Genomic DNA, 27,261 nt, shown 5'->3' on the forward strand with positions numbered 1-27,261 from the left:
AGGAGGATTTTTAATCTTCTCACTATGATTTTGGTGATGATTTCATAGGTCATGTTGCAGACAGTGATAGGTCCAAATTCATCAAGAATCTTGGCTTCGGCTAACATTGGGACTACAGCTGTTTTAGTGGCACTAAACTAGGCCAGCATTTTTTTTGTTAATTATCGACTCTTATGTCACCTACATGAGTTCACCTTTGATTAATTGCCAAACATGTTGAAAGAAGACAGCCAAGAAGCCATTGAGCCTACGTGCCTTGTCTTTTTCAAAAGAGAAAATAGTAGATTTGAGTTCTTTGTCTATGCCAGCAGCATTAATCATTCATTACCTATGATTGTAACAACCATGGTGATGTTAGGAAGAATCTCATCGTGGACATTTGAACTTAACTGTTGATGATTAGAAGGTTATACAAGGAGCTGTTCATATAAGTCAGTTGCATAATTCACCATCTCAAAGGGATTAGTGAGTAGATAACCCTCTAAGTGAAGCAGGCCCTAATGATTATTTATGAGCTTTTTATTCGGGACAGCTTTGCAAAAAGATTGTGTTCTGATCCCCACTTGTGATCCATTTATTTCTTATTCTCTATGTATAAAACAGTTCTTCCAGGTCATGTAGGAGGGAGAGCTCTTGTTCTCTTTATTTCATGCCTTTGCCCAGTTCTTTCTCAAGAATCTATCTTTCTAACATTCCAAAATCATTCATTGGCTTCATTGCTTTTGATAAAGATATTCCTAAAAATCAGATTTGTTCTATATAGAGATCTGGAGCTGGAAAACAACAAGCTTTTAGCTGAATTTAAATTAGCATGACCTAATATTCTAGGGGACTTCTTCTAGCATTCCACCATCCTCTCACTAAAACTAGAGTCCATAAACTACATTATTTCAAATCTAAAAGGACTTATTAGGCATTGGAGGGCTTTTTAGCACAAAGTGATTAACCAATAGTCCAATAGACTTGCATTTTGAACTAAGTTGCAGGGTTCGCAAGTTTGAGGGCCTAGTACTGGTCCGGTTCAGTTCGGGTCTGGGTCCTAGTCCGATACGCCTGTGGGTTCAGCCAGGGTTCATGCCAAGGCAAGCTGGTTCGTTTGGGGCGAACCTGGACACCTGGGCGCCCAAAGTTACCTTTTTTTTTGCAAAATTTTATAAACTTTTGATATTTGTCACTTGCAAAAAAGGAGTAAAAACCTAAAAGTCACTTTTAAAACACAAACTCTATTTTCTTATCCATTGAAATTCTCAGCCAAATATGGAGACATTCAGATCATGGACAGTATTTTTGTTTGCAAGCAGTGTCTTCAGATTTTAGTATTTAGAGCCACATAAGACAAAAAACTAGAATTAGACTAGGAGTTTGACACCATGTTGGTTGAAAATTGTGTACACCTCAATAGCTGTACAAAATTGTGGATTTCAGCCGCAGCATGTGAGTAAACACTCTCCTAATTCTAAGGGAAGGCTCCCCCTATCTAAACTAATTTAATACGGATGGGACAACAGTTTTCCTTCTTCTTTCAAGGAAAACTATATTCTTTCCTCTTCACAGAAAAGAATAGCAATTAAAGAAAATATTAGCAATAACTTGTACCATAAAATGAGAAACGAGAAATGAAGTTTCCTGAAAACCCAAAGATTTTCATCACTTCCTCCGGGACGGGAAAACAATATCAAGCACAAAGTCTTGAATATCTGCAATCCTATCAACCTTTTTGATGATAACTTTTCAGAATCAAATGCAATATATAGCAGCACAAAGTCTGCAAATAGAAAGCACTCTAAAACTAATCTATATGAGAATATATCCAAACACAAAGTCTTGAGATACTTCTCAACTCTAATTGTAATACTTAAACTAATTCCACTCCCAATAGCTGCAACACAAAGTCTGCAATTAGATGAAGTGAAGCTCTCTTTAGCAGCCTTCCACAATCTTCAAAGTAAGCACAAAGATATATCCCAAAATGACATAAGAACACAAAGGGATAGAGCAAGACTTCAACACAAAGTCTGAAATTCCTCACTTCTTTAATATTACTCAAAGATGGCAAATTTACAACTATAAAGCTCAAAGTCTTTATGAGTAGAAAATCCTGCAGAGTTTTCTTGCTTTCCAAAAAGATAAAAGATACAATAGACCCCCTCAAATATTTATAAGAGAGGGGCCTTGAGAAAAAGGTGGGAGGATCCCAGCTAACTTGAGAAATTCTCTCAACCACCATGACTTATTCCAACTACTAACTAAGAATTATTCAAAGTTACAGGTCCTATTCTAAATTGACTTGTAATCAGCTTACTTGTAATTACAAAAGTGCAGGTGATAAACTCGCAATTACAAAATTGCTTTTACAGGTGAGCTTGTCGAAAGGAAAACTACATTTCTGAAATATAAACTAAAGTGTTGAAAACACTTATACGGTAGCATGCTTGGCCATGTATCCTTCAAACTTCTGGATAATTCCTTTCAGCTCATCAGGATTTGGCTCATGGGTATTCTTATCAACAATCACTATTTTGACAATGGTATCACTGCAACTAAGAATCGTAGGACTATGTTTCTCGAGATTAGCTTGGATTTCGTACAGAAAGATTTGATACTTCACCAAGGCTTGTATTGATGTTACTGAAAATTGTTCATCCTTCCATTTCTGTTGAATCTTCCTTCTCAAATCTCAGAGAACATCTTCTTCTGACAACAACTCCCCACTCTGATTTACAATCTTACAAGAAACTTTCTCACAATGAGAAACAATATCTTGCAACACTTCCATGCGCAATCCCAAAGCATCATCAATATCTTCAATAAGCGCCTTCAGAACAAGGGATCTATTCTCCAAAAGTTCTCCAAATTCTAGATACATGGTTCTAGTAGGAATAATGTCACGCTCTTGTAGAGCACTCAGTTTTTCTTGTGGCATTCTGTGCCAAACTCTCAAGTTACTTTCAACCTTCTCTAGATTGTGTTTCAAAGCTTCAAAAGTCTGGTTCAATTTCTCTTTGATCATTTCCAGCTTAACCATTACCTGGAAAACTTCCTTCAAGACCTAAACACATAGATCAAAAATCTGATCTACCCAAGAATCTAGTGCTTGCACTTTCTAAGCAGCTCTTTCAAATTCCCGAACTGATTCTTTGGCATCGGAAGAAGTCGAAGGATTGGTCCCTTCTTCAGAAGACTTGATGATTTTCTCGATAACTGAGATGAGTTGCGAAGTTTCCTCCTCCATCTTCTCTTTCTTCGTTAAGAGTTCATCATACCGTTGCACTAATGAAGTTACTGAATGCTAAGCCTCATGCATGACAACTGCATGTGTTTGTTTACCTAGCTCTACCCTTGTGATTCTGTAGTTAGAAGCTTACATCTCTTCATGCGGCTTATCCACAATTGGTTCAATAATTTCTGCAATTTTCATCTTCTTGTTGTCAACTATCACTCTCAAAATGTCTTAGCTCTTTTAGCAGCCTTGGGTTTAGATCATTTAAGCTGCTGAAAATCAAAGATATTAGGAAAAATTTCCTGCTTCTTTCTTTTAGGAGTGAAAGAGCTTAGCCATGGAGGTAAAGCCATTGAATTTGCTTTAGAAGCAGCTAGCAATGAAGAAGAAGCAGATTTTGTTTGAACTATAGTGGTCACCATGGGAGAAGTTTATGTTTGAACAGCAACCATGGCCCGTTCAGTAACCAAAGGATGTGACGCTTGCAACATGAATTTGTCAAAACTGGAAGTAGAAGTATCAATCTCAGACAATGACAAACCAGGCAAGGAGACATGGGTAGGATTATCCTCAAAGATATTCAGCAAATCCCCCTGTGTGTGTTCAAGAGATGATTATGTTGTTGAAATTGGAATGACACTATGCATTCACAATTAATGGAACAGAATCAATGTGAATGGTGGAAAATGAATCCACGTCTGTGTCAAAAGGAGACATAGGTAAATCCAAAGGGATTTGAGGAGGAACCTCATGAGGTGCCTCCGAAGTTGTGGACCTAGGAGCAGCATCTTCTTGTTCTTCTTCTTCTGGATCTTCAAGATCAATGATGTGAATACGAAGCTGTGGTTTCTCTTTCCCTTTCACTGTCACTTCTTCAGGAGGAATTACCATTGCTCTGCTAACTCTCAATTTGATCCTTGTAGTAGAAGATGATGCACCTTCCTTGTAATCAACTCTAATTTCAGACTTGCATCCAATAGGCCCTCTAGAATCATCTTCTTTTCCAATCTTGATTTTGATGAGTCTAACACCATTACTTTTGAGCCAAGCATTGGTGTTAGCCAAGACGAGCTGAAATCTATCAAGAATGGAAGTGCATTCCTTTTGTGACCATTGAATCGATGGAAGTGGTGCTTCATCAACTCTTTTCTCAACATAGTTGGAATCAAGTACGTTTCCATCATCAACCGTTCCTTTGGGAATGCTTGCCAGGTTCAAATCAACAATTTGCTCAAGTGTGAGCCTGCAATAGTCCATCATACGAATCTCCTCTTCTCTACGAAGATCAATCTAGATGTCCTCTATGCGATGCACATGTATGAAGGATCTTTTAATCCTTTCTTTCATGCTCCTGTAATCAAAATCTGCCCTCATTTTGAACCTTTTAAGTTTGATCTCCTACATCTCAGTCTCCATCGCTCTGGCCTTTGTGGATGTTATGAGAGAATATCGACCAATCTGCAATAGGTTATTAGAAGATATCCCCATCCCGTCCTTATGTCAAATTGATTGTTGTACATGAACTGCCATGAGTTGTCTACCTAATTCCATAAGAATGATTTTATCGGTTGGATATCTTCGAAGCAAGTAGGGTTGCCCACTGTAGCATCCAACTCTCAAGTAAGTAAATGTTGGGAATTGAAAGAAAAGACACCCATATTCATTTACCTTCTCACATGCAGCATTTGACACTCTTCTATTCTTCAATATTTTGTCAAATAGACACATGTAGTGGCCATAGAAAGCATCATGAACTCTCCTGTAATGCAACCTGCTAGGTCTCAAAGGCAGCTGATCATAATAATCCCACACAAGCACAAGCAACCGATCACCCTTGGTAGAAAGACCAGGGAAATGTCTGAGTGATGCTGCTATATATGCCAAGTATGAATTCATGTAGAACGTCAAAGTGGTGGGAACTCTGGGAAACTGCTCACACAAAGTGTCACTAATTATTTCACCCCAAAAGATGTGTTGGGATTGTCTGATGAGTACAATGAACTGGTACATCCATGGTTCAAAGACATTTGAATGCTCTAAACCCATGATTCTGCTCAAAAGAGTAATTGCATCACCAATCTCTTCTTTGAAATCGCAGCAAAATAACTTAGCCCACCGGGTAAGACAGGTTCTTGGTTCCCAAATCCACTTGTTGATATGTCCCTTGCATTCCTTCTCACTCTTCATATAGTATTTTGTTGCACTTTCCTTTGAAATCTCCACGTAAACAGGAGCTGTAGGTATTTTGAAAATCTTTTCAATAGTTTCAGCATCAAGATGTATTTACCTCACCCTCTTCATCCCTAATAGTTTTGGTCTCTTGATCAAAGTGAGTGGCACAAGCAAGAACAAAATCTGGCTCTAGGGCAGCCACTGGGAAGGAAGAAGCAAGATGAATATGACTATCCAGTAAGTGTTGCATGTTGTGATCCACAGGGTTTTTAACCCTCTTGAGGAAATTTGACATATCTACATGTCCGATTTTTGTATCCTTAATCTCATCCAAGGAAGAAGAGACTTGAGAAGGAGAGATCTCATTCTGATATTTGTCGTATTTATACTTCATCTTCTTTTGGGAAGAGAATGCTGGCAAATCAATCATCGAACAAGAACTTGTAACGCTGCGATGAAAATCTAGAAGTGTTAACACAACATCACGATCAGTTGAAAAAGCCATATGATCTTCTTCAAATGGGGAAAAACTCAACCCTAGACCTAACGCTCTCGAGGATGGAATGATGAACAGACAAGAGGTTTTAAAGACTAAGTTTTTGACTAATTTCGGATCTTGGAAGACGTATTGCAAGTATGAACAAGGGAAAAACTTGTGGAAAGACATAACTGCAATTGGGTTTTTAAATCCCGATTGCAAGTAGACTTGTAATGGGAAAAAATGAGTGAATGTGTAATGAATGGTAAAAAATGGGGTTTTGACATGAGGGGAAATAATGGAAATGAAGCTTTCATCTTGACCACATGTAAAATGGGAAAAACTTTTACTTGTAATCAGGTTTATAAAACCCGATTTTGAGTGGGTAAGCTTTAAAACAACTTTTATTGAAATTTTGGCAAAAGAATATTAACTCTTTTCAACCAAAGGGGAAGACCAACAACTTACTTATACTTGTAGTCGGATTTTAAAAACCCGATTGCAAGTAAAGAAGAAAACTTGAAAGGTGGGAAAAACAATGCAATCTACAAATTGCATTCAAGAAACTAGGAATTTGGGAAGAACTTATACAAATCCGAATTCAAGCAAGAACAAGATATATACAAAGCATAAGCAAACTAGAAAAACAAAAACAAAACTGAAAATCACATACCTTGCTTGAAGAATGCCCTAGATCAAAGCAAATGAACTTGGGAGAAACCGAAATGCTCTTATAAATAGGTAAGGAAGCCACCACATTGGGATTGCAAACAGCAAAGAGATCAGTTTTGCATTTAAAAATCTCCACAAAAAACGGCTTGGAAAGTTAGATGCATTTGATTTCAAACACTCTTCAATGGATGAAGGATGCAAGACGTGTTCCAAACGTCGCAACTAAGGCGAAATTCATGCTCCCAAAACGTGGCAAGAACCTTAGCAAAAATAGATTCAAAAACGCCTCTCATGAATGCAAGACGTATTTCTCAAAACCGTTGAATATGAAAAACGTGGCAAGAACCAACGATCTCCAAAGCCATAGCCAAGATGAGGGACGGATTCAAGGGAGAAATGCCACAAAAATCGGGTTTCAGGAAGCAAGAATGCAGATCGGGTTCTTCAACTCCAACTTCAAGCAAAACGTGCCCTTCGAGGATGCAATAGGGTTTCTAAAACCCCTTTACAAGTTTTAAATCGCATTACTTTTCATTCACTTGGGCAAATTCGGGTTTCTAAGAGACAAAAGCCCCAAAAAGAAAGAGCAACACGACTTGTAATGGGGAAATAAAATCCCTATTACAACTAAAACATAAAAACTTGTAATAGGGAAATAAAATCCCCATTACAACTAAAAGACAAAATATAAAAGAATCAAAAACTTAAAAAGACTTGTAATAGGAAAATAAAATCCCTATTACAACTAAAAGCACAAAGTAGGAACTTTTATGAGAACTTACAAGTTCTTATTAAACTTGTATATTAAATTAACTTGTACTTTTTCTGAAAAGTTCCTTCAAACAACTTAAAAGACAAAAGGGGAAAGGGAAAATAAAAAAACAAGTTACAAGTTACAAGTTTTATAAAGTGCACTCGTAATTGCCAGAAAAAACCCCTACAACACAAAAACATAAAGAAAACTCTAAACTTGCGAAGGAAAGAAAATTTTCCACTTGCAATCCAGAGAATAAAACCCGATTTTGAAGGAAAGACATAGAAAACGAACCCAAAACGTATGAAATTTGAAACGCAAATCGAGGATGAACCGAAGATCAGTCCAATTCAATAAGAAGCAAAAAATTTGCCTCGAGAAGCATGCCTTAGAGTAAAAATTTTCATTTTTGAACAAAAATTTTAAAGGGGTTGTCCAATTTTGTGAATGCAAAAATACGGACAACACACCAGAAAACATAAAAGATCAGAGAACACCTATGGTCAATCTTAGCAGAAAAAATCTAGTGTAACTTTGAAGGGCATCGTGGGTTCTGTGAAGGGCATCACAGGTGGTGGGCAAACATAGCGGCTTCCTAGACTCTAGGACTTTGAGGGCACGTGGTCATTGTAAGCAACGCCGACAGAGAAGGTTCGAAGACATGCAGACAGGGTTCGCCTCTCTCGGGGAAATTTGTTGGTGGCTTTCCAACATGGAGGGGGCTAGTGGGGCCAAGGTCAACAGGGTCCACACCACACCACTCTACAGGATTCGAAGGCAAACACAGCTAGCAAGTGATTTTGTCTGGTCTATAGACACATCACAGGTGAGTCCCACCCGACACTTATTTTCAGTTTTGTTTTTTCTTTGTGTGTTGAAAGTCAAAAACAAAGCTAAAACCATTCTAGAAGCAAACTGAAACCATTCTAGAGGCAAGCTTTGTGAAAGGTGACACAAGGGTAAACCCAATGATGGAAAACAATTTGAATACCAAAGTTTTGACAGATCACGATGAAACGGATAAAACTAGGGCAGAAAATGAATCTAAAAAGGCAATAGATCAGATTGAGTTGGCAGTGTCAGAGGCAGATGTGGTAAAAACTAATGGCAACAGTATAATAGTCCAAGGTGAGCCAATAGGGCCAGCGGTAAGCACAAAGAGCAACCTTGAAGCGTCGGGCAAGATTCAAGTGATTTAGCAAGAACCAAAGCCAGGACCTATTCTGGGAACGGTAACCCATGGGGGTTACATAATCCCTTTCAACTTTCCCTCATGCTTTCCAGCAAACCCCTCAACCGTCATTACGAACCCCACGTTCAATGCCCTATTAGGGGAGGCAAATGGAACATGGGGAGGATGCATGCTGGGATACCCTCAAGTTCAACTAACAAATACAGTAGAAAAATGTGTGTATGTAAATGCAAAACAATACAAAGGAATCCTAAGATGTAGGAAAATCCGAAGAATGAGATATAGAAAAAGGGGAAAAATCACAGCTATTTTACCAAAAATAGCACCTGAAACATCAAATGCATTGGTGAACCATCAAGACCAAAGTAAAGAAAAATAGTACAAAGGTGAGGAAAGGTTGAGCCCAATGCATACAAAGCAACCTGAGGTTGAAGCTCAATGTCATGTCCCCCTGCTTGACCATTATATATATATATATATATATATATATATATATCCTAAATAAAACAATTATAAATTAATATAATAATTACCAAAGAATGATTATTTGATATTTATTTATATATTAAATATCATTATTTAATTAATATTTATTACTAATAAAATCTTAAAATATTCAAATAAAATAAATTAATATTATATCATAAACATATTTATATATTATAAATCATAAACATAGTTTACATATTCTTAATTGTAAACAACATTTATTTATTTAAAATAATACACATATAATTTACACAATCGATAATAAATAATAACAATACTATTTACAATAGAACAGACAATGACTAATAAGAAGCCTATTTAGGCATCACGTATATTGCGATCCAAATAAGACTCCCCTTGGGAAAGAAAAACCATATTATTAAACCCAAATCATTTTGTAGAGGATGTGATTTGTTTATATTATAGGGAGATGCGATCTGTTTGGAACGATGCAACCGTTTCTCTAGCAAGATATAATAAGTCCACAGCGGGGGGGGGAAAACTATGATGGGATAGCCGCCGATCAGATGAGAACTATTAAGTTACAGGCAGTAACATCCTTGTTTGGTGGTATGCATGGGAACATGCTTAATACGTAAGCTTAATATAGAGTCCGATAATGTTTTATGCAAAATTTAAGGGTAACATTAATATAAACTGCAATACACATGACAGCCACTCTTAATTTAATATATAATGGCAGACCAGATCTGACACATGTCAGATCTGTCTGTCCTTATAGTTATTAAATATAATTAATGTTGTTAAGAAGTGATGGTACTGATAATTTATATAATAGGTAATTAATAAATAGGTAACTAATAAATAATTAAATGATTTATAATGTAATATAATTATTTTATGTGTTTATTTATGTTCAAATCAGAATATATATATATATATATATATAACAATGATGTAATATCAATAAGGTGACATATGTATATACATACGCATATACTAATACATATATATACATATCCATATATAAAAATGTATACATAATGTCTTTAATCAGACAAGTACCAATATTAGATTGTAATTGTGAAAAGCTCATAGGATAATAAATGGTAAGAAGAATATGTTTACATGTATAATCCCTGTTACTGTTGTCTAAACCTAGTAGGGGACATTACACACACATATAGATATAATAGTATTTCTTTGATAGATCTGTCTCCAATCTCGTTTTGCTGAATTATATTATTATGTTATGTATATTATGGAAATATAGCATGATTATGATGTTGTATGTATGCAGTATATTCATATGTATGTAGGACTAATAATGGGAATGAAGATATATATAAAATGTAGACTTAATTTATGAAATTAATGACAATGTAACGATAGTAAGGCATACTTGATATATATATGTTAACGAATACATATTAACGAATAGCTGAGAATATATGTTAATAATGTAGATTATGAAATGGAAAATAATAATAAAATTGTCAAATGCAATATAAATATGATTAAATAATGGAGGCCATAGGGAGGAAACTCCCTTAGCCTAATGGAGGGATATGTGAATCCCTGGTTGGCAGTATATATATATATACTGATGGTCTATATGCATATATGAATGGCTTGGTTGACAAGTTCATCCAAGAAGAGACGGATCTGGTCGGTCCCCTCTAATGGACTTGGGTGATGAGATACATCACCCAAGGCAAAGAATTGACTTATGGTCTTCCTTGGATGGCTTGGATGTAAGAAATTACACTCAAGACAGGGATCGAATTAACCTTCGATTTCCTGGATGGCTTGGGTGTAAGAAATTACACTCAAGACAGGGATCGAATTAACCTTCAATTTCCTGGATGGCTTGGGTGTAAGAAATTACACTCAAGACAGGAATCAAATTAAACCTTGGTTTCCTGGATGGCTTGGAACCAAGAGGGGTTCCAAGAAGGCGAGCTTCACAGCCGCCTAAGGACATACCTTTGTATGGCATTCGTATCCTTTTCATAGATGAGAATTGTGATTAGTGTTAATTAAGTATTTTAAAGTAAAATTGCAAGTTGATTTAGTTAGAAGTTGATATATATGTTATATTCTAACAATTTGTTTTGCAGGACGGTGATCCCTAACTAGTAGGGACATTACACTCAACTAATAGATAAGGGGAAAAATGTTGAATATGATGCCGCAAGTCTATATAGCCTAGCCTCAACACCGTTAACATGGTGTCCAGAGTTATACGTAAGGGAGCTATTGGACATGAAAGAAAGACTACAGTCTCTAGAAATAAGGGGACATTTTGAAGACATTAAGATAAAAGAAATCACCGAAGTCAATTGGAAACTAGCAAGGGAAAACAAATCACTTAGAGAGCAAATACAATATCTACAAAGTAACATGGAAAAAGGGGAACAAGAGCTGATTTCAATAAAAAAGACATTAGAGCAAATGATAACAGCAGATGAAGACAAGGCAAAAATGAAAGAAGGGAGTAGTGACTCACAAATTAAAGTGATTCAATCAACAATGGTAATCATGGAGATAAAAGAAAACCAACTAAGGGAACAAATCGAAGAGGCCAAATCTTGGATTCGAGTGGTGAAAGGTCTAGCAAGAGTGCAAAGTGAAATCAAAGAAAAGCAAGTCAGAAGGCAGATAAGAGAGGAAAAGGACAAAAGTGATAGAGCGGTGAATATCATCATTAAAGGGCTGAAAGATTATGGGGAAAAGGAAAACACAAAAGAACTAACAAGGGACTTTTTCAAAGATCAACTACAATGGTCCGGAGTCATTCAACAAGCACAAAGGATCAGAAAATAGATGAGAGATAGCAGGGGCAGACATGTAAGGGTTACTTTAAAGAATATAAGAGATAAAAATATGATACTAAGGAACAAAAGGTTCCTTAAAGGGACACAAATATATCTCGATGAGGACCTAACAATTATGCAACAAGAAGAAAGACAAAAAGAGTGGGATGAAGTAAAGGTAGCAAGAGACATCGGAAAATGGGCTTGGTTACAAAATGGAAAAGCCCAAATCAGCGATAGGGTGACACACAAGAAATAGGAATTCGGGCCCCCCCAGGAATACTTGACAATGGTAAGTTGGAACTGCAGAGGCTTCCCATGGAGAAGAGGACCTAGTTTAGGGCCCATAGCAGCAGATAAGGACATTATCGTCCTTACAGAGACACATGAACATGAAGGGTGTAAAGTTCCAAAGTTTGAGGGTTACACAAAAGCTTCGGTGTGGAATGAACGAACAGACAGTGGTAAAGGACATGGAGGAATTACTGTTCTAATTAAAGAAACTTGGGGGCAGATTTGTAAAGGTAGAAAAAGAAGACCCAAACAAACAATATCTATGGTTGAAAATTACGGAAAATCAAGTAACAATAAGGCTAGCAGCATGCTATTTTGCTCCAAAAGGCTCAAAATCATAAAAGAAAAGGAACCTAGATCGTGAAGATCCATATTCTTCACTAAAAAAAGACATTTCTGTTTATAACACCATGGGGGAAGTCCTAATAATAGGAGACTTTAATGCTAGGACAGCGAACAACCAAGCCCTTAATTTGGAAAGGAGCTGAAAACAAAAAGGTGATCCACTATGGTTAGTAGAAGAGAGTGATCAAAGCTGGGAAAGAATTTCACAGGATAGTAACGGCAATGTTACACATTTTGGGGCAGAATTGCTGAGTTTATACAGCTTGTACAACATGGTCATATGCAATCGTATGAAGGCATGGCCAAAATCAGGAAACATCACTTGTAAAACTTACAATGGTCAAAGTGTTGTAGACTATGTTATTTGCTCACAAGATCACATCTCAAGGGTAATGGAGGTAAATATAGGGGACTGCCCGATAGGGTTAAAGTTAGATCATAACCCTATATACCTAAAACTGGCCATTCACATAAGCATACAGCAAGAAGAACAAACATTCTCTAAACAAAAGAAAGCATTCTCACAGGGGAGAATTCTCATGACTCAAGAGAATCAGAAACTCTTCAAGGCTGCCCTCAAACAGTCTATTAAGGAATAAGAAAATATCTAAGATCATCTTGTGAGCAAGGATATGCTAGTCCCCTTGATTCACAAAGCTTTAGTCGAGTGTAAGAGAGCTAGACCCAAAAGACAAGCTAAAAACACTTTTCCGGCAAATCCTTGGTTTGATGACGAGTGCAAGTTAGCAAAAAGAAATCTGCGAGAAGGCGGGATGAACAAGGAAAGTAAAAAAGAGTACGAAAAACTACTAAGGTATAAAAAAGAAAAATAAGTGAATATAAGAAGGGTGGAACTGATTACTCTTGGAAAACAAAACCCCAAAAGGTTCTAGAAAGAGCTGCAACAAAAGAGAAAACAAATAAAGAACAATATCATGGGATGCCGATGGCTTGAATATGCAAAGTTGTTATATAAGCGTGACCAAGATAAACAGGAACCCCGGGTAATCAATGTCAATTCTAAACTCTTTGGCATTGAAGATATCAGACAGGGCATAATAAGGCTTGCAAGAGGAAAGGCACAAGACATAGATGGGCTAGAAGGAGAATACCTAAAGTGGGGCATTGAGGTCCTTGCACCTCATATCAAACGCATCTTCAACAATGTAACTCAAGAGGGTTTCCTAGAAAATTGGACAACCAGCGTTGTGATCCCTCTTCACAAAAGCGGCAATCTAAACAATCCATCAAATTACCGCACTATTATGATCAAGCCACTTCTTGGGAAGTTGTTTGGAAGCATGATTGAACGCAGGATTAGCAGCTGGGCAGAAATTAGAGGGAAAAGAGCCAAGAGACAGGCGGGTTTTAAATCAAAACACTCTACTATAGACCATGGTGTTACACTTAGGTTTTTGGTTGAAAAAAATTGGAATACTCAAGGGGGCGAGGCTTTTTGCTTCTTTTTAGACTTCAGAAAAGCCTTTGATACAGTTGCACGGGATAAACTATGGCATAGGATGGAGGAATTGGGAGTTCCAAATGAGCTTAGGCCTGCTGTCCATGGGCTTTATGAGCAGGTCAAGGCTAAAATCAGAACATCGGAGGGAATGTCAAAGTGTTTTGGCAGTGATATTGGTGTCAAACAAGGTTGCCCCCTTTCTCCAACGTTATTTGGGTTATATATTGATAAGTTGGAAGAGTGGCTAAACAATCATAGCAGCGAAGGAGTCCACTTGGCTAATTATGTAATAAAGCTACTTCTATATGCGGATAATCTCATCTTAATAGTTAAATCTGCAAAGGGTTTGAGAGAACACTTGAAGAAGCTTGAAGTCTTTTGTCATGAAGTTGGAATGCAAGTGAATATTAGCAAGACCAAAGTTATGATCTTCTCTTTGAGAAGAAATAAAAAGATACAAGACGATTGTCTTTTTGAAGGCAGCCCGCTGGAAGTAGCGAATGAGTACAAATATCTTGGACCTGATTTTCACAACAAGCTTAATTGGGAAACATGTACAGCAAAAAGGATTCAAGGTGGATGGAAGGCATTGTACGCACTCCAAAATAGACGTAGAAATGTTGAACTGTGGGATTGGAAAAGCAAGAGAATGCTTTTTGGTTTGCTGGTCACTCCAGTGATTCTATATGGATGTGAAATTTGGGACAGCGTTATGTCAGATCAGAAATGGAGACAATTGGAAAGAATCCAAAAACATCTAATCACAAGTACTTTCAAAATTAGAACTATTGTTCCATATGAGATTCTTTTGACTAAAACCGGTACCTATCCTCTGGAAGCTTTAGCAATGGTTCATTTAGTAAACTATCTAAAGAAGATTCAAAAGATGGAAAATCATCGTTGGCCTAAGCTGATTATGGGGGAAAGACTAGATAGAAGGAAGAACACATGGATGAAACAAAATGACAAGTGGATGAACAAATGGGACATTAGTATACAAGAATGCCCAAACACCAATGAAGAAATAAAAAAAATTGTGAAGGAAAAATTCAGGAGCAGTTTATGGACAAAACAAGATGGATGTAAAAAAGCCTATTATATCACAAAATTCAACCCCACAGGAGATCATGAAAAAAAAGCCTACATAGGAGCAGATATTAAATGGAAACCTAAAATGCTAATGGCTCAATTATCATCACTTGAGATGTGAAACAGGTAGATGGATGATGCCTAAAGAAGAGTGAGAAAAGAGGATATGCTTATTTTGCAACACAAGAGTAGTAGAGACGGAGCGACATTTTGTTCTGGAATGCCCGGCTTATAGTGACATCCGAGTCATTTATGAAGACATTTTGAAAACAGACAATTTAAACACTTTGTTTGAAGAAACAAAACTCGAAAAAACAGCGAATTTGTTGATAAAAATTCACTGCAGAAGAGCAGTTCTTGAAAAGATGTTACAAGTAGATTAGGATCGTGGTGCCCTAACTTTGTGGTAAGCGTTGTCCGTGGGTCCCATAGGCTGCTTTGGTCTCGTGGACGTTATTAAAATCCTTCATTTCATTTCATTTCTATAAAAGGAACTCATATTTATACCCAATGATCTTGCTTAGATTCATCCAAGCAGATGACATTTGTCCCAATCCTTTTGCACAAGATTTCCAACATGTCATCATCTTTCAAGTATACAGTCATTCTTAAATTTGTTGCAACAAATTTTCCCAAAACTTGGTTCCATTTTGTACAGCTGCAACTAGGCCTTCAAATCACAATAGGTCAAATAGTGCATTCTATCAAGCTTGAATAAAAAATTCAATGCTTGCCAAGAGCCCAACTAACATGATGCCCAAACTCAAGCAAACTCATACTTCATGATCAATTGCTTCGGCATGCTAGTGGATGCCTAAGGTGCATACCGTATAAATTACTGGTATACTGCTATCGATCAGAACATGCCATGCATCTTCTTCAATTATATGAGAACATCATTTGCATTTACCTGCCTGATTGTTATATGAGAACTCGATATTATTATTTTGATATTGAACTTGATGTATATGATGCTATGATTACAAGTTTATGGTGGTTTTATTGTTTGTATGATGCTATGTGACATTCTAATCTTGATTCATGCTTCTTGGCTGCATATATATATATATATGGAATCTTGATTGAATCCACTCTTGTGAAATCATCACTTCATCAATTTTTTCTGCTCTATGATTTTTGCCAATTCTCTTGTAAATCCATGTGAAGGTATCATTCCCAAAATCCAGAACCAAAAGCCATGTATCAACAATAGAATGCTTGAGGCTGTTAGCTGTGTGGTTGTTGAATCTAATACTTGCTCTTTTTTAAGCAAGCTCTTTAACGGTGCTAAATCTCCCATGAGAATGAGAGGAATAACTTTAATCATTATGAGTTATGACCCATATCTTTAATAGATCAATGGTTGTTACGCAATGATTTCCTGTTGGTGTAACAGAGACATTGACAATACAAATTTGTATTTTGAATTCAAATGAAAAGAAGACATTAGCAACATCCCAAGGATTAGTATGGAATATTGGGTTATACCTTTGTCAATTCTATAGAAATATAATTTTTACCCATGACCCTCTAAATTTTGCTTTTGTAAGGTCCTCAAGTTTGGTGTTCTTTTGGATTAGTATGAGATCCTTGTTGTGATCTTTTACTTCACTATGGAGTAGATGATGTTTACTGGGGGTACCTAGTACCATTATATTCCATGAAAGAATGCTTCTTGACTTTTCAAGTCAGGCTCAGAAATGCCTATGTTTTCCTTCTTTGTGGACAATGTAACCTTGGGTGTCTATTTTGAAAGATGTTAAAATTGTTGAGGAATATAAATCATAGATAGAGAATACAGCAGTCTGGTAATACACAGTGAAGACAGATTTTAATATAATTACTGCAGTGAGTATGTGTTAATTCTGATGAGCATATATAATAATCAACGTTCAATGTTATATCGACAGTGTTGCTGGTCTTTGAACTGCCACGGTAATTGGTTCGTTCCCAGCAAGTGTCGATGGACATATATGTAGACCAACGGAGGGTCATGTCCACGTAGGGGCATGACCTCTACGTGGCATAAGCCACGTAGAGGTCATGTCCCTACGGGGACATGGCCCTTCGTTCCAATGATCACCATTTGTTAACAGCGATGATGCTTCGACTTGCTAACCACCCGATAAGTATCAGGATTATCCCGTTTTATTATTCTTCGAATCATGTCAATTATATATATGTGTGTGTGTGTGTGTGTGTATATATGGTAATCACTTCAATCCGAATGAAGCTATTTCTTAACACTCCCTGTTAGCAAAAGAGGATTGAATTTATGATCAAGTTTAAGAAGCAACAAATTCTAGATATACATATTCGTTTGACATGATCATTCACTCAGTAACACTTACTAGTGAAATGCTTCATATCTTAAGGAGATATGGGATATCTGATATCCAGCACACTGGGACAACAACTACTTGAAGTCTTATCAAATTACAACCTTGATTCTATTGACAATTGTAACATTTGTCATAATCACAGGTGAAATAATTTCAGTATCATGATATCCGGCACATTCCAAGACAACAATTTAATGTAGTCAATCATGACACGATTGTTATCATAATTTATGACATATGATAACAATTCAATCACAGCAAATTTAGTATCAAGATTTCCGGCACATTCTGGGACAGCAATTTAACGTAGTCAATCTTGATAACTGATCAGGCTATTGTGAAGGTCGTCACCTTACAATAGTGATCATTACATCACATGGAAGATCGTCACCTTCCATAACACATACATGCAATATTGCGTTCAACATATTCATGAATATATCAATTACATATGATTTAAAATTGATGTTTAGAAATTTCCATTATAATTTAGTCATACCAGGTTAACCTCTAAAGTACTCTACTTTCAACTTTGCGAGAGGTTTGGTGAATATGTCGACACTTTGCTCTTCAGTGCTGATGTAGGTCAATTTGATGACATCTTTGTCTACCATATCTCTTATGTAGTGATATGGGATTTCTATATGCTTGGATCGATTGTGAAAAACAGGATTTACAGAAAGTTTGATGCAGCTTTGATTATCACAGTGAATCACAGTGGGTTTTAGGGGCTTCTCAAATAGTCCAACTAGTAATTTCCTTAACCATACTGCCTCGCGTGCTCCCATGGAAGTAGCTATATATTCGGCTTCAATGGAACTTTGAGCAACTGCTGGCTATTTTCTGCTAAACCAGGATATCATAGCTGATCCAAGACTAAAGCAACAACCTGTTGTACTTTTACGATCAATGGAACTTCCTGCCCAGTCGGAATCCGAATACCCTTGGAGTTGTAGCTCAACATTTTTATACTTCAGGCCAAGTCCAATAGTGCCACGCAAGTATCTCAGCATATGTTTAGCAGCCATTAGGTGAATTTTCTTAGGTTCACACATGAATTGACTCAACACATTGGTAGCATAACAAATATCAGGGCGAGTATTTACCAGATACATGAGAGATCCAATAATCTGCCTATAGTATGTAGGATCTATAGGTTCTGAGTCTAGTGCTTCACTTTTGAGCTTATGAAGATTTGTTTCCATTGGGATAGATAGAGGCTTACAATCTATCATACCAAATCTGGTCAGGATATCAGTGGTATATTTTCCTTGATTTAGGAAAATGTAGTTCTCTTTTTGCCATACTTCTAGGCCCAAAAAATAGTGTAGTAGACCTAGATCCTTCATATCGAATTCAGCCACAAGATCTTGTTTGCATTTTGCAATGAGGTGATCTTCTCTTGTTATTAATAAGTCATCAACATAAAGAGCAAGTATTAACATGTCACCATCCGATATTTTGAAGTATGTGTTGGAGTCTACTTCATTTTTTGAATATCCTAGTTTGGATAAATAACTATCTATTCTTTCGTACCATGCCCTAGGAACTTGCTTAAGGCCGTAGAGAGCCTTTTTTAGTCTACACACAGAGATTTTTATCATGTGTAGCAAAGCCTTCAAGTTGTTCTATATGAACTTCTTCCTCAAGAATTCCATTCAAAAAAGCGGTCTTCACGTCCATTTGGTGTATCTTCCACCCTTTGGAAGCTGCAATGGCAATGATGGTTCTTACAGAAGTATATCGGGCAACTGGAGCAAAAGTCTCTTCATAATCAATTCCTACCTTTTGAGAGAACCCCCTGCCAACGAATTTGGCTTTGTGTTTTTCAATACTACCATCTGGTGCATATTTGATTTTGAATAACCACCTTGATGAGACAACTGATTTGTCTCTTGGTCTAGGTACAATCTCCCAGACATCATTTTTTAAGATAGATTGGTATTCTTCAATCATTGCATCTTTCCAAGCTTGACAGGTTGAGGCTTCTTCAACATTTGATGGTTCGGATTTTGTGAGTTCAGTCATGAGTGCAACATAGCATGATTGACTTCTTGTTTTCTTATTCTCTTTGAAGATTTCATCGGGTTCCACATTATTTTCTTCAATCATCTTCCTTGCCCATAGTGGTCTTTTCTTGTTGTTAGGATTTCCAACATTCTCGACATTAGGTGATTGAAGTTCATGATTTTCTATGCTATTCTCCCTCTGATTTTCAATTGTAGAATTTTCATTTGATTCTGCGATTAGATCATCTTTTGCACTTAGAGATAGTTTATAAGCAACATCTTCTTCAAATTTGACATCTCTACTGATTTCAATAGATCTTCATCTTGGAATGTAAACTCTGTATCCTTTAGTGGTTTCACTGTAGCCAAAAAATATGCCTTTCTTCCCGGAGGGTTCTAGTTTGGTTCTCTTTTCTTTAGGAATGTGAATATACACCTGACAACCAAAAATTCTTAGATGGCTTAAATCTGGTTTATTTCCTGTAAATGCTTCTTCAGGTGTTATATTCTCTAGGATTGAATGAGGGCATCTGTTTTGAATATATACAACAGTATTTGAGGCTTCGGCCCAAAATCAGATATGTAGATTTTGATCATGCACCATTGCTTTAGCAGCTTCGATGATGGTTTTGTTTTTTCTTTCTGCGACTCCATTCTGTTGAGGATTATAAGGTACAGTACACTCCCTCTTAATCCCAACAGAAATGCAGAATTCTTTAAAATTTTCAAAGATGTATTCACCCCCATTATCTGATCTTAGAGTCTTTATTTTCTTCCCAGTTTGATTTTCCAGTAAGGCTTTAAATTCTTTCAATTTTGATAATACTTCATTTGATTCCTTGAGTTTTATGAAATAGATCCAAGTTTTTCTAGAGTAGTCATCAACAAATATCACGTAATACAAGAAACTCCCTAGTGATGGTAATGACATTGGACCACACAAATCAGTGTGGACAAGTTCTAGTACAACTTTTGATTTGTGCTCACTTGAGGGAAAGGACCCTTTCGAGTTCTTCCCTAGAGCACATCCTTTACAAGTTCCAACAGGATCAGAATTAAGATTTCGTAATCCTGTGGTAATCTTTCCTATAGAAGGTAGGGCACTAAATCGAAGATGTCGTAATCTTCTATGCCAAATTTCATTAGAGTTTGATACTTCCAGATTTAGTGTTTGTTTTTTAATATTACATAATTTGTATAAACTACCATCTCTAGATCCTATAGGAATAGCATTCTTTATATTAGAATTTTTAGGCCAGAGTAGGACTTTATCTTCATGGAAGGTAACACGATATCCTTGATCAGCTAGTCCTGAAATGGAGACCAAATTCCTTTTGATACCTGGTACAAAAAGAACATCTTTCAATTGAAGGGTAACTCCTGTTCTTAATTGAATTGAGCAGGTCCCATTTCCTTTCACTGGATAGGTAGAATTGTCTCCTATTGTAACTTCTTCTGTTGAGTGGCCTTCAAAGGTTTCGAATTGCTCTCGAAATCCGGTTATGTGTCGAGAGGCTCCACTGTCGATGATCCACATATGCTTGTTTGAGTTTAGTTCACTTGATAAGGCTAGGAAAAATAGAGGATTCTCTACTTCCTTGACTTCAGCTATGGTTGCTTGAGCTTTCTTTCTTTCTGGACAGAATTTGTGAGTGTGTCCAAATTTATCACACTTGTAGCATTGAATCTTGGAGAAATCTCTGCTTTTGTGGTTATTTCCTCTCTTCCGTTTGAACTTCCTTTTATTTTCTTTGTTGCTTGTATTAGCATGTAGTGCCTGAATTTCTCCCTCTTTGTTTGGACCGAATCCTCTTGTGATTAGCCGAGATTCTTCTTGAGTGCAATCATTCTTGAGTTCATCGAATTTGGTAGTGTCGGATGAGCACTAATGCCTTGAATAAAAGATTCCCAACTACATGGTAATCCCTTAAGTGCTATTAGAGATAGCTCCAAGTCATCTACATTATTTCCAATAGTTGATAATTGGTCTTTTAACTCTGAAATCCTCATGAAATAGGAAGTAATTGATTCTCCTTTGTTCATGTAGATATGCATTAATTGCTGCTTTAAGGTGAGCAACCTACTTGCATTATTTATTTCATATGAGTTTGAAATGGTCTTGAACATACCATAAGCTGTAGTAAGTTTTGAGATGGTGGGAAGAATGTGATCTTTAACAGCATCAATTATGATTTTCTTAGCTTTGCTATTGTGTCTTTTCCAGGTTGTTTTCTCTGGCTCGTCTTCAGGCATCTTAGTATCTTCTTCTATGTATGTATCTAATTCGAGTTCTTGAAGAATTGTTGTTATTCGAATTCTCCAAGAGAAAAAGTTGGATGCGCCTTCAAGTCTATCCTCCACTCTAACGCTGTTCACCATGATTGCTTTCCTTTGATTCTTAATGCAAGTCAGAAAAGAGTTGTGTTTTATTTTTATTTATTTTTTATTGTTTCTCTACCAACGTGGCTCTGATACCATGTTAAGGAATATAAATCATAGATAGAGAATACAGCAGTCTGGTAATACGCAGTGAAGACAGATTTTAATATTATTACTGCAGTGAGTATGTGTTAATTCTGATGAGCATATATAATAATCAATGTTCAATGTTATATCGACAGTGTTGCTGGTCTTTGAACTGCCACGGTAATTGGTTCGTTCCCAGCAAGTGTCGATGGACATATATGTAGACCAACGGAGGGTCAAATCCACGTAGGGGCATGACCTTATGCCACGTAGAGTCATGTCCCTACGGGGACATGGCCCTTCGTTCCAATGATCACCGTTTGTTAACAGCGATGATGCTTCGACTTGCAAACCACCCGATAAGTATCGGGATTATCCCGTTTTATTCTTCGAATCATGTCAGTTATATTTATATATATATGTATATGGTAATCGCTTCAATCCGAATGAAGCTATTTCTTAACAAAAATTTCTGCTGCCTTCTCTTCATATATCTTGTGGTTCAAATTCTGCACTAGACTTTTATTTATTTTTTGCAGCATACATTTTGTTCTTGTGTTTTTGTCTCCTGGAGAAGTGAGAGAGTTTTCATTATTCCTACCTTTTACTGACCCTTTGCCTTGTGCTTTGAAAATTCGTGAGGGATGATCCCTCTTCTTGTTGTATTCTGCTGATTTATTTTTGACTTTCTCCTCTGGTGTTTCCTAAAGATCTAAAACTTACAGGATTTCCGACAAGGCAAAATAGGTTGTTTGTGGGTTCCCCAAGAAGTCATCAGATTTTTCTTTTCTTTTTTCTGACAAAAGCTTTAGTGATTCTATTCTCCTGATTTGGCTAAAGAAGAGAGTTGTTTTAGCAAACTGAATGTGGTCTTGCTCTTTACTATTTAGAACCTGCTGGCTCCAAAGTAGCCTTTTTCTAGCCAAGGGTTTTCCTTACTAGCTTCTGGTGGGCAGGCCCTGGCTAACAATCATATTAATCACAGATCTCACACCTAAAGGAGGTATTCTAGTAATCATGGGCTTGTCCCACTTGGTCCTGGCCAGATCAAGAATGACCCTATCCAAACATGGTTTCTCGAGATTTAACTGACAGAAATGCAGGCATAATTTAAGACTCTTGGGTTTCCAGGCAGATCTGAGAAAGCAATGTATCTTCCAATTATTGAGCCAATTCTTTTCAAAGAATGTTCTTACCAGATTTCACTAGGAAGAAGGGGGAACTTGACCCAGACTGGTATCACACTAGGTTAACCCTCCATTGGATTGAAAAATTAAAGCTCAATGCTTCATGAAAAAAGAAGCCTTATTGAAGAGCCATAGTCCACCTTAGAATATTTTTTCCCTTTCTTACTTGGATATGAAATAGGCCAAGAGATGTCCTTTGGACATCATCAAGGTTTCAATTGTTCCCATCAGCTTCCAGTTTCTTGGATATAAGTTTTCAGTGTTTAGTGTTTGCCTTGAGCGTCCCAACCCTGCCTTCCATTTCTTCCAAGGAGAATGAGATCCTAGAAAACTCAAACATTCAAAGGAACCATCCATTTTTTGCCATGCAGGGAAGCTGGATTGATGTGTTGTTCTCTTCGCCTGGTGTTGGAGAAACCCCTTAAAATCCAAGCTTCTTGGTTGTGCTCATGCCAAGGCTTCTGCATTTTAATAAGATAGCTGTTTGACAAGATCACGTTCCATGGCAGACAGGTCTCCCACAATAGTAGAGAGCAAGTAGATCAGCAGTAATGTGTTTTCAAGACGCGTGGTAAGAGGGAGTTTGTAGGAGGAGAAACATGTTCAGCAAGTGGTAGAGATCAGGACAGTAATAGAGCCTGTTAAATCTTTTACTAATTGATTTCTTTTAAAAGAAATGAATACAAAGATTTGGAGTTTCCTGCCTTATAAAAATGCACATACTATAGATGCACACATTCCAAGAGTCATGACAGCTATAACTTTCTTGCTATAGATAAGTGGGTGTTATATTCAATAATAATAAATATTGTATTAAAAAGAATTTATGATCATATAATATTGAAATGATGTGGACCTCAGCATGTGGTCAATGGAAGGTGTTTCATAATCAATGCAGTCTTCAACAAAATATATCACATTGATAGGAAATATTTATTTATGGTCATCGCATAGGTTTTTGAGTGCAATAATTGTCCATCAATGAACCCAACTCCAGCATAGAACAATATATATCACCCAAATGGTAATATAGTCAATTGTCCACCAAAAGCTTGGGTCCAAAAAGCCCTTCAAAAAAAGGCCACTGATAGGTTGAGTATATTTACAGAAAGACCTGTCAAGATCTAGAGAATCCATTTATTGAATCCGTCAAAATATATTAATTAATCAATTAATTGGGGAGCTGTAATGTCCCCTTATGTTATCATTTAGAAAGAATGGAACAATTAACTTCTAAATCAATTGCAAGAGACTTCTTTCTTATCAAAACACAAAATCCTTATGAATGCCGATAATAAATACTTGATAGAATGTCACTGTATCAATTCTGAAACATAAGATCAATATGTGATAATACAAGTATTATAAGATTTGTAAATAGTAACTTGATTGATTAGATGAAATATCTCCACTCTTTGATATAACTTGAGGAAATATGAAATGGTAAGATGTTCCAATCTGTAAATATAGAGATCTCTTCTCTTCCTGATGTATCGATGTGAGTTATGCAATGAACCTCCTTCTAATGATAGCAATAATGCTATATAGTGCTGTGTCTGATATGGCAATAACAATACGCTGATAATCTTTCTCCTATCGCTTATAGCGATAAAGGGTGATTGCTGTTTCTGATTTTACCCGGGGACGCATCCCCGGTTTTTTTTTCAAGTGTCCCTGTCCCGGGGACGTCCCAAGGACAGGGGACTCCTAGGGAATGTCCCCATAAATTCTGCATATTGACAATGAATTTGGAAAATGAAATCTATAAGCAATTTGACTTTGACTCTCAATTTAGCACAAATTTGCCATAAGAACTCTGCTAGTTCTTATATGTTAAGGTTATAATCTGTATATGTGCATGTTTTATGCATGTTTTCATAAGAATATTTTAAATTTCCCTATTTATTTTAATTTTCACTATTTTTATATTGCCGTCCCCTAGGCGTCCCCAAAATTGGCAAAAAAAATCACCGTCCCGGAAACACATACCCCTGTCCCTTGCTGTCCCCGTCCTGGAAACTCGGGGTAACATAGGTCTTGGGAAATATACAATATGATTGGTGCTGTCTCTGAATATTACATTCGAACTATGCAACTTGAATATGCCAAAAGGCTGTTACTCAAATGAGCAGATCCAATAATGGATACAAATAAGAAATAAAGACAAAACCGATGCTTTCTTCAAATGATTATTGATACCATTTTAATATCAATTCTAAGATTGAAGTGGTGACTCTACATCGCAACCTTACTATAAGACTCTTCTTCGCACCCCTTTTGGTTAACTATTCAATAATTTGTTAGTTGTTGATCTTCAGCCTCTCTTTGGCGGTGATATTGGTATTTGCTTAGGTGAGTTGATCCGCTAAGACTTAACTAATGATTTAATCATTCTTTACAACATGATATGTAATCTGTTTACTTGCTGATCACTGTAACATTTACTTGGAGCGATTATGTTTGTTTGTTGCTGATTGGTAAGTATATCACTGAAGACATTGAATCCGCATCATGATATTGATATGTCATATTTGCCACTAAGGATTACTTGTTCACTGTACCACTGATGAACATATCGATGTTATAGAAGATCCTCCATTACCAGCTATTATAGATAACTTTGTTGTTTACTAAGTTGATCATGATGTAATCGATGGTTCTTCTTCTGTTGCCAAATATCAAAGAACTGTGCGCTGATAGAGGTTCTGTTCTGTTCAAAGCTCCCATGCCAAATAACAACTTCCACCTGATCCATTCAAGTACCAATATGGCTCAGAAATGGTTCACAACTTTGGGACTGAAGGTTCGCACCATTTTTTCTAACAGCAAGAATATATCAACGTGCAATGAATGTGGCAGTGAGAATTGAATCTACTCATTTTTGTTTTAATACCGCCATATGAATTGATCATGATTCATTCTGACACTTGAATATATTTCATAAAACCTTCCAGCATGAACAGGATACTGCTCATGTGGCTATAAATTTTGTCATAGTTGTTTTGATTTTTGATGGGGACATCACAGGAGCCTGCCCAAGTAGCTCAATTCTATTAAACTCCTAACTAACCACATGCATTTATTGGTATGTGATCTGGTGTGGAAGCTCGAGATTGCATGTAATGTTCCAGTAGATAGGACCACAAGAAAGGTAGGAACCTAGGAGTAGAAACCATACAATAGTGATTGATAATCTTCTACTTTCTAATGGGGTGAATCTATTCACCCAAGAGAAGTTTTAATAAACTCAACCAAATTTTGTATTATGTTGCCAAATTTGGCTACCATGGTATTGGCATACAAGAGTCAAACTATCACCTAATTTAAAACAAGCTGAGTGCCCACCTGAGCTTAAGGAACGACACAAACTGTAGGCATCCTAAAATTGGTCAGAATACAGAATAGAAATAATTTTCTGTGGGGTCTATGGATACATCCAGTTGCAGCCATTCAGAAAGTTGCTGTAAGAGTTTCCAAAGTAAATTGTGGTTCATGTTACACTGAAAGATATAGATACCTACATGCCTACATCATTAAGAACCTACATAGTTGGACACTAGAAATCTTCAGTTAAAGCCAAAGATGAATTCACATTAAAGTAGCATTTGAGGGGCAGTTCTGTTATAATTAAGCTTAAACTCAATAACATTAACAATTCTCCATAAAAGGAAAATAATAGGAAGAACGACACAAACTGTAGGCATCCTAAAATTGGTCAGAATACAGAATAGAAATAATTTTCTGTGGGGTCTATGGATACATCCAGTTGCAGCCATTCAGAAAGTTGCTGTAAGAGTTTCCAAAGTAAATTGTGGTTCATATTACACTGAAAGATATAGATACCTACATGCCTACATCATTAAGAACCTACATAGTTGGACACTAGAAATCTTCAGTTAAAGCCAAAGATGAATTCACATTAAAGTAGCATTTGAGGGACAGTTCTGTTATAATTAAGCTTAAACTCAATAATATTAACAATTCCCCATAAAAGGAAAATAATAGGAATCACCTACTGGCAGCAAGGCGTGCCCTCCTATTGGGAGTTGGATTTTGAACTGAAGCCATCCGGATTCTGTTATTTAAATCACGGCCAATGGGGATCTCAATATAACCATTACTTGAATGAGGAACACCACATGTAAGGCTAATATATCTTCTATGAACAGTGTGTCTTTTGAATTGATCAGATAACTGGGCATGAGCATTTTCATCCTGCAGTGAAAATGGAAAAGGTCAAATGAGAAAACTCTAAAGAACATGGTATTTAGTCACCTATTCAGAGCATAAACAAACTAGAATGCATTGATAGC

At 36.7% G+C, this 27,261-nt stretch overlaps 1 protein-coding gene across 1 annotated transcript in view; it reads right to left on the bottom strand.

The window, feature by feature from the left end:
• LOC131038501 (RNA pseudouridine synthase 2, chloroplastic) overlaps positions 1-27,261 on the bottom strand; it is a 188,844-nt gene that overhangs the window by 43,915 nt on the left and 117,668 nt on the right. Inside the window, exon 4 of the mRNA XM_057970948.2 lies at positions 26,961-27,163. Coding sequence (XP_057826931.2) covers positions 26,961-27,163 — 203 coding nt within the window. The remainder of the gene's footprint in view (positions 1-26,960; positions 27,164-27,261) is intronic.

The sequence above is a fragment of the Cryptomeria japonica genome, chromosome 10 (assembly GCF_030272615.1).
Source record: "Cryptomeria japonica chromosome 10, Sugi_1.0, whole genome shotgun sequence".
Lineage (NCBI taxonomy): Eukaryota > Viridiplantae > Streptophyta > Pinopsida > Cupressales > Cupressaceae > Cryptomeria > Cryptomeria japonica.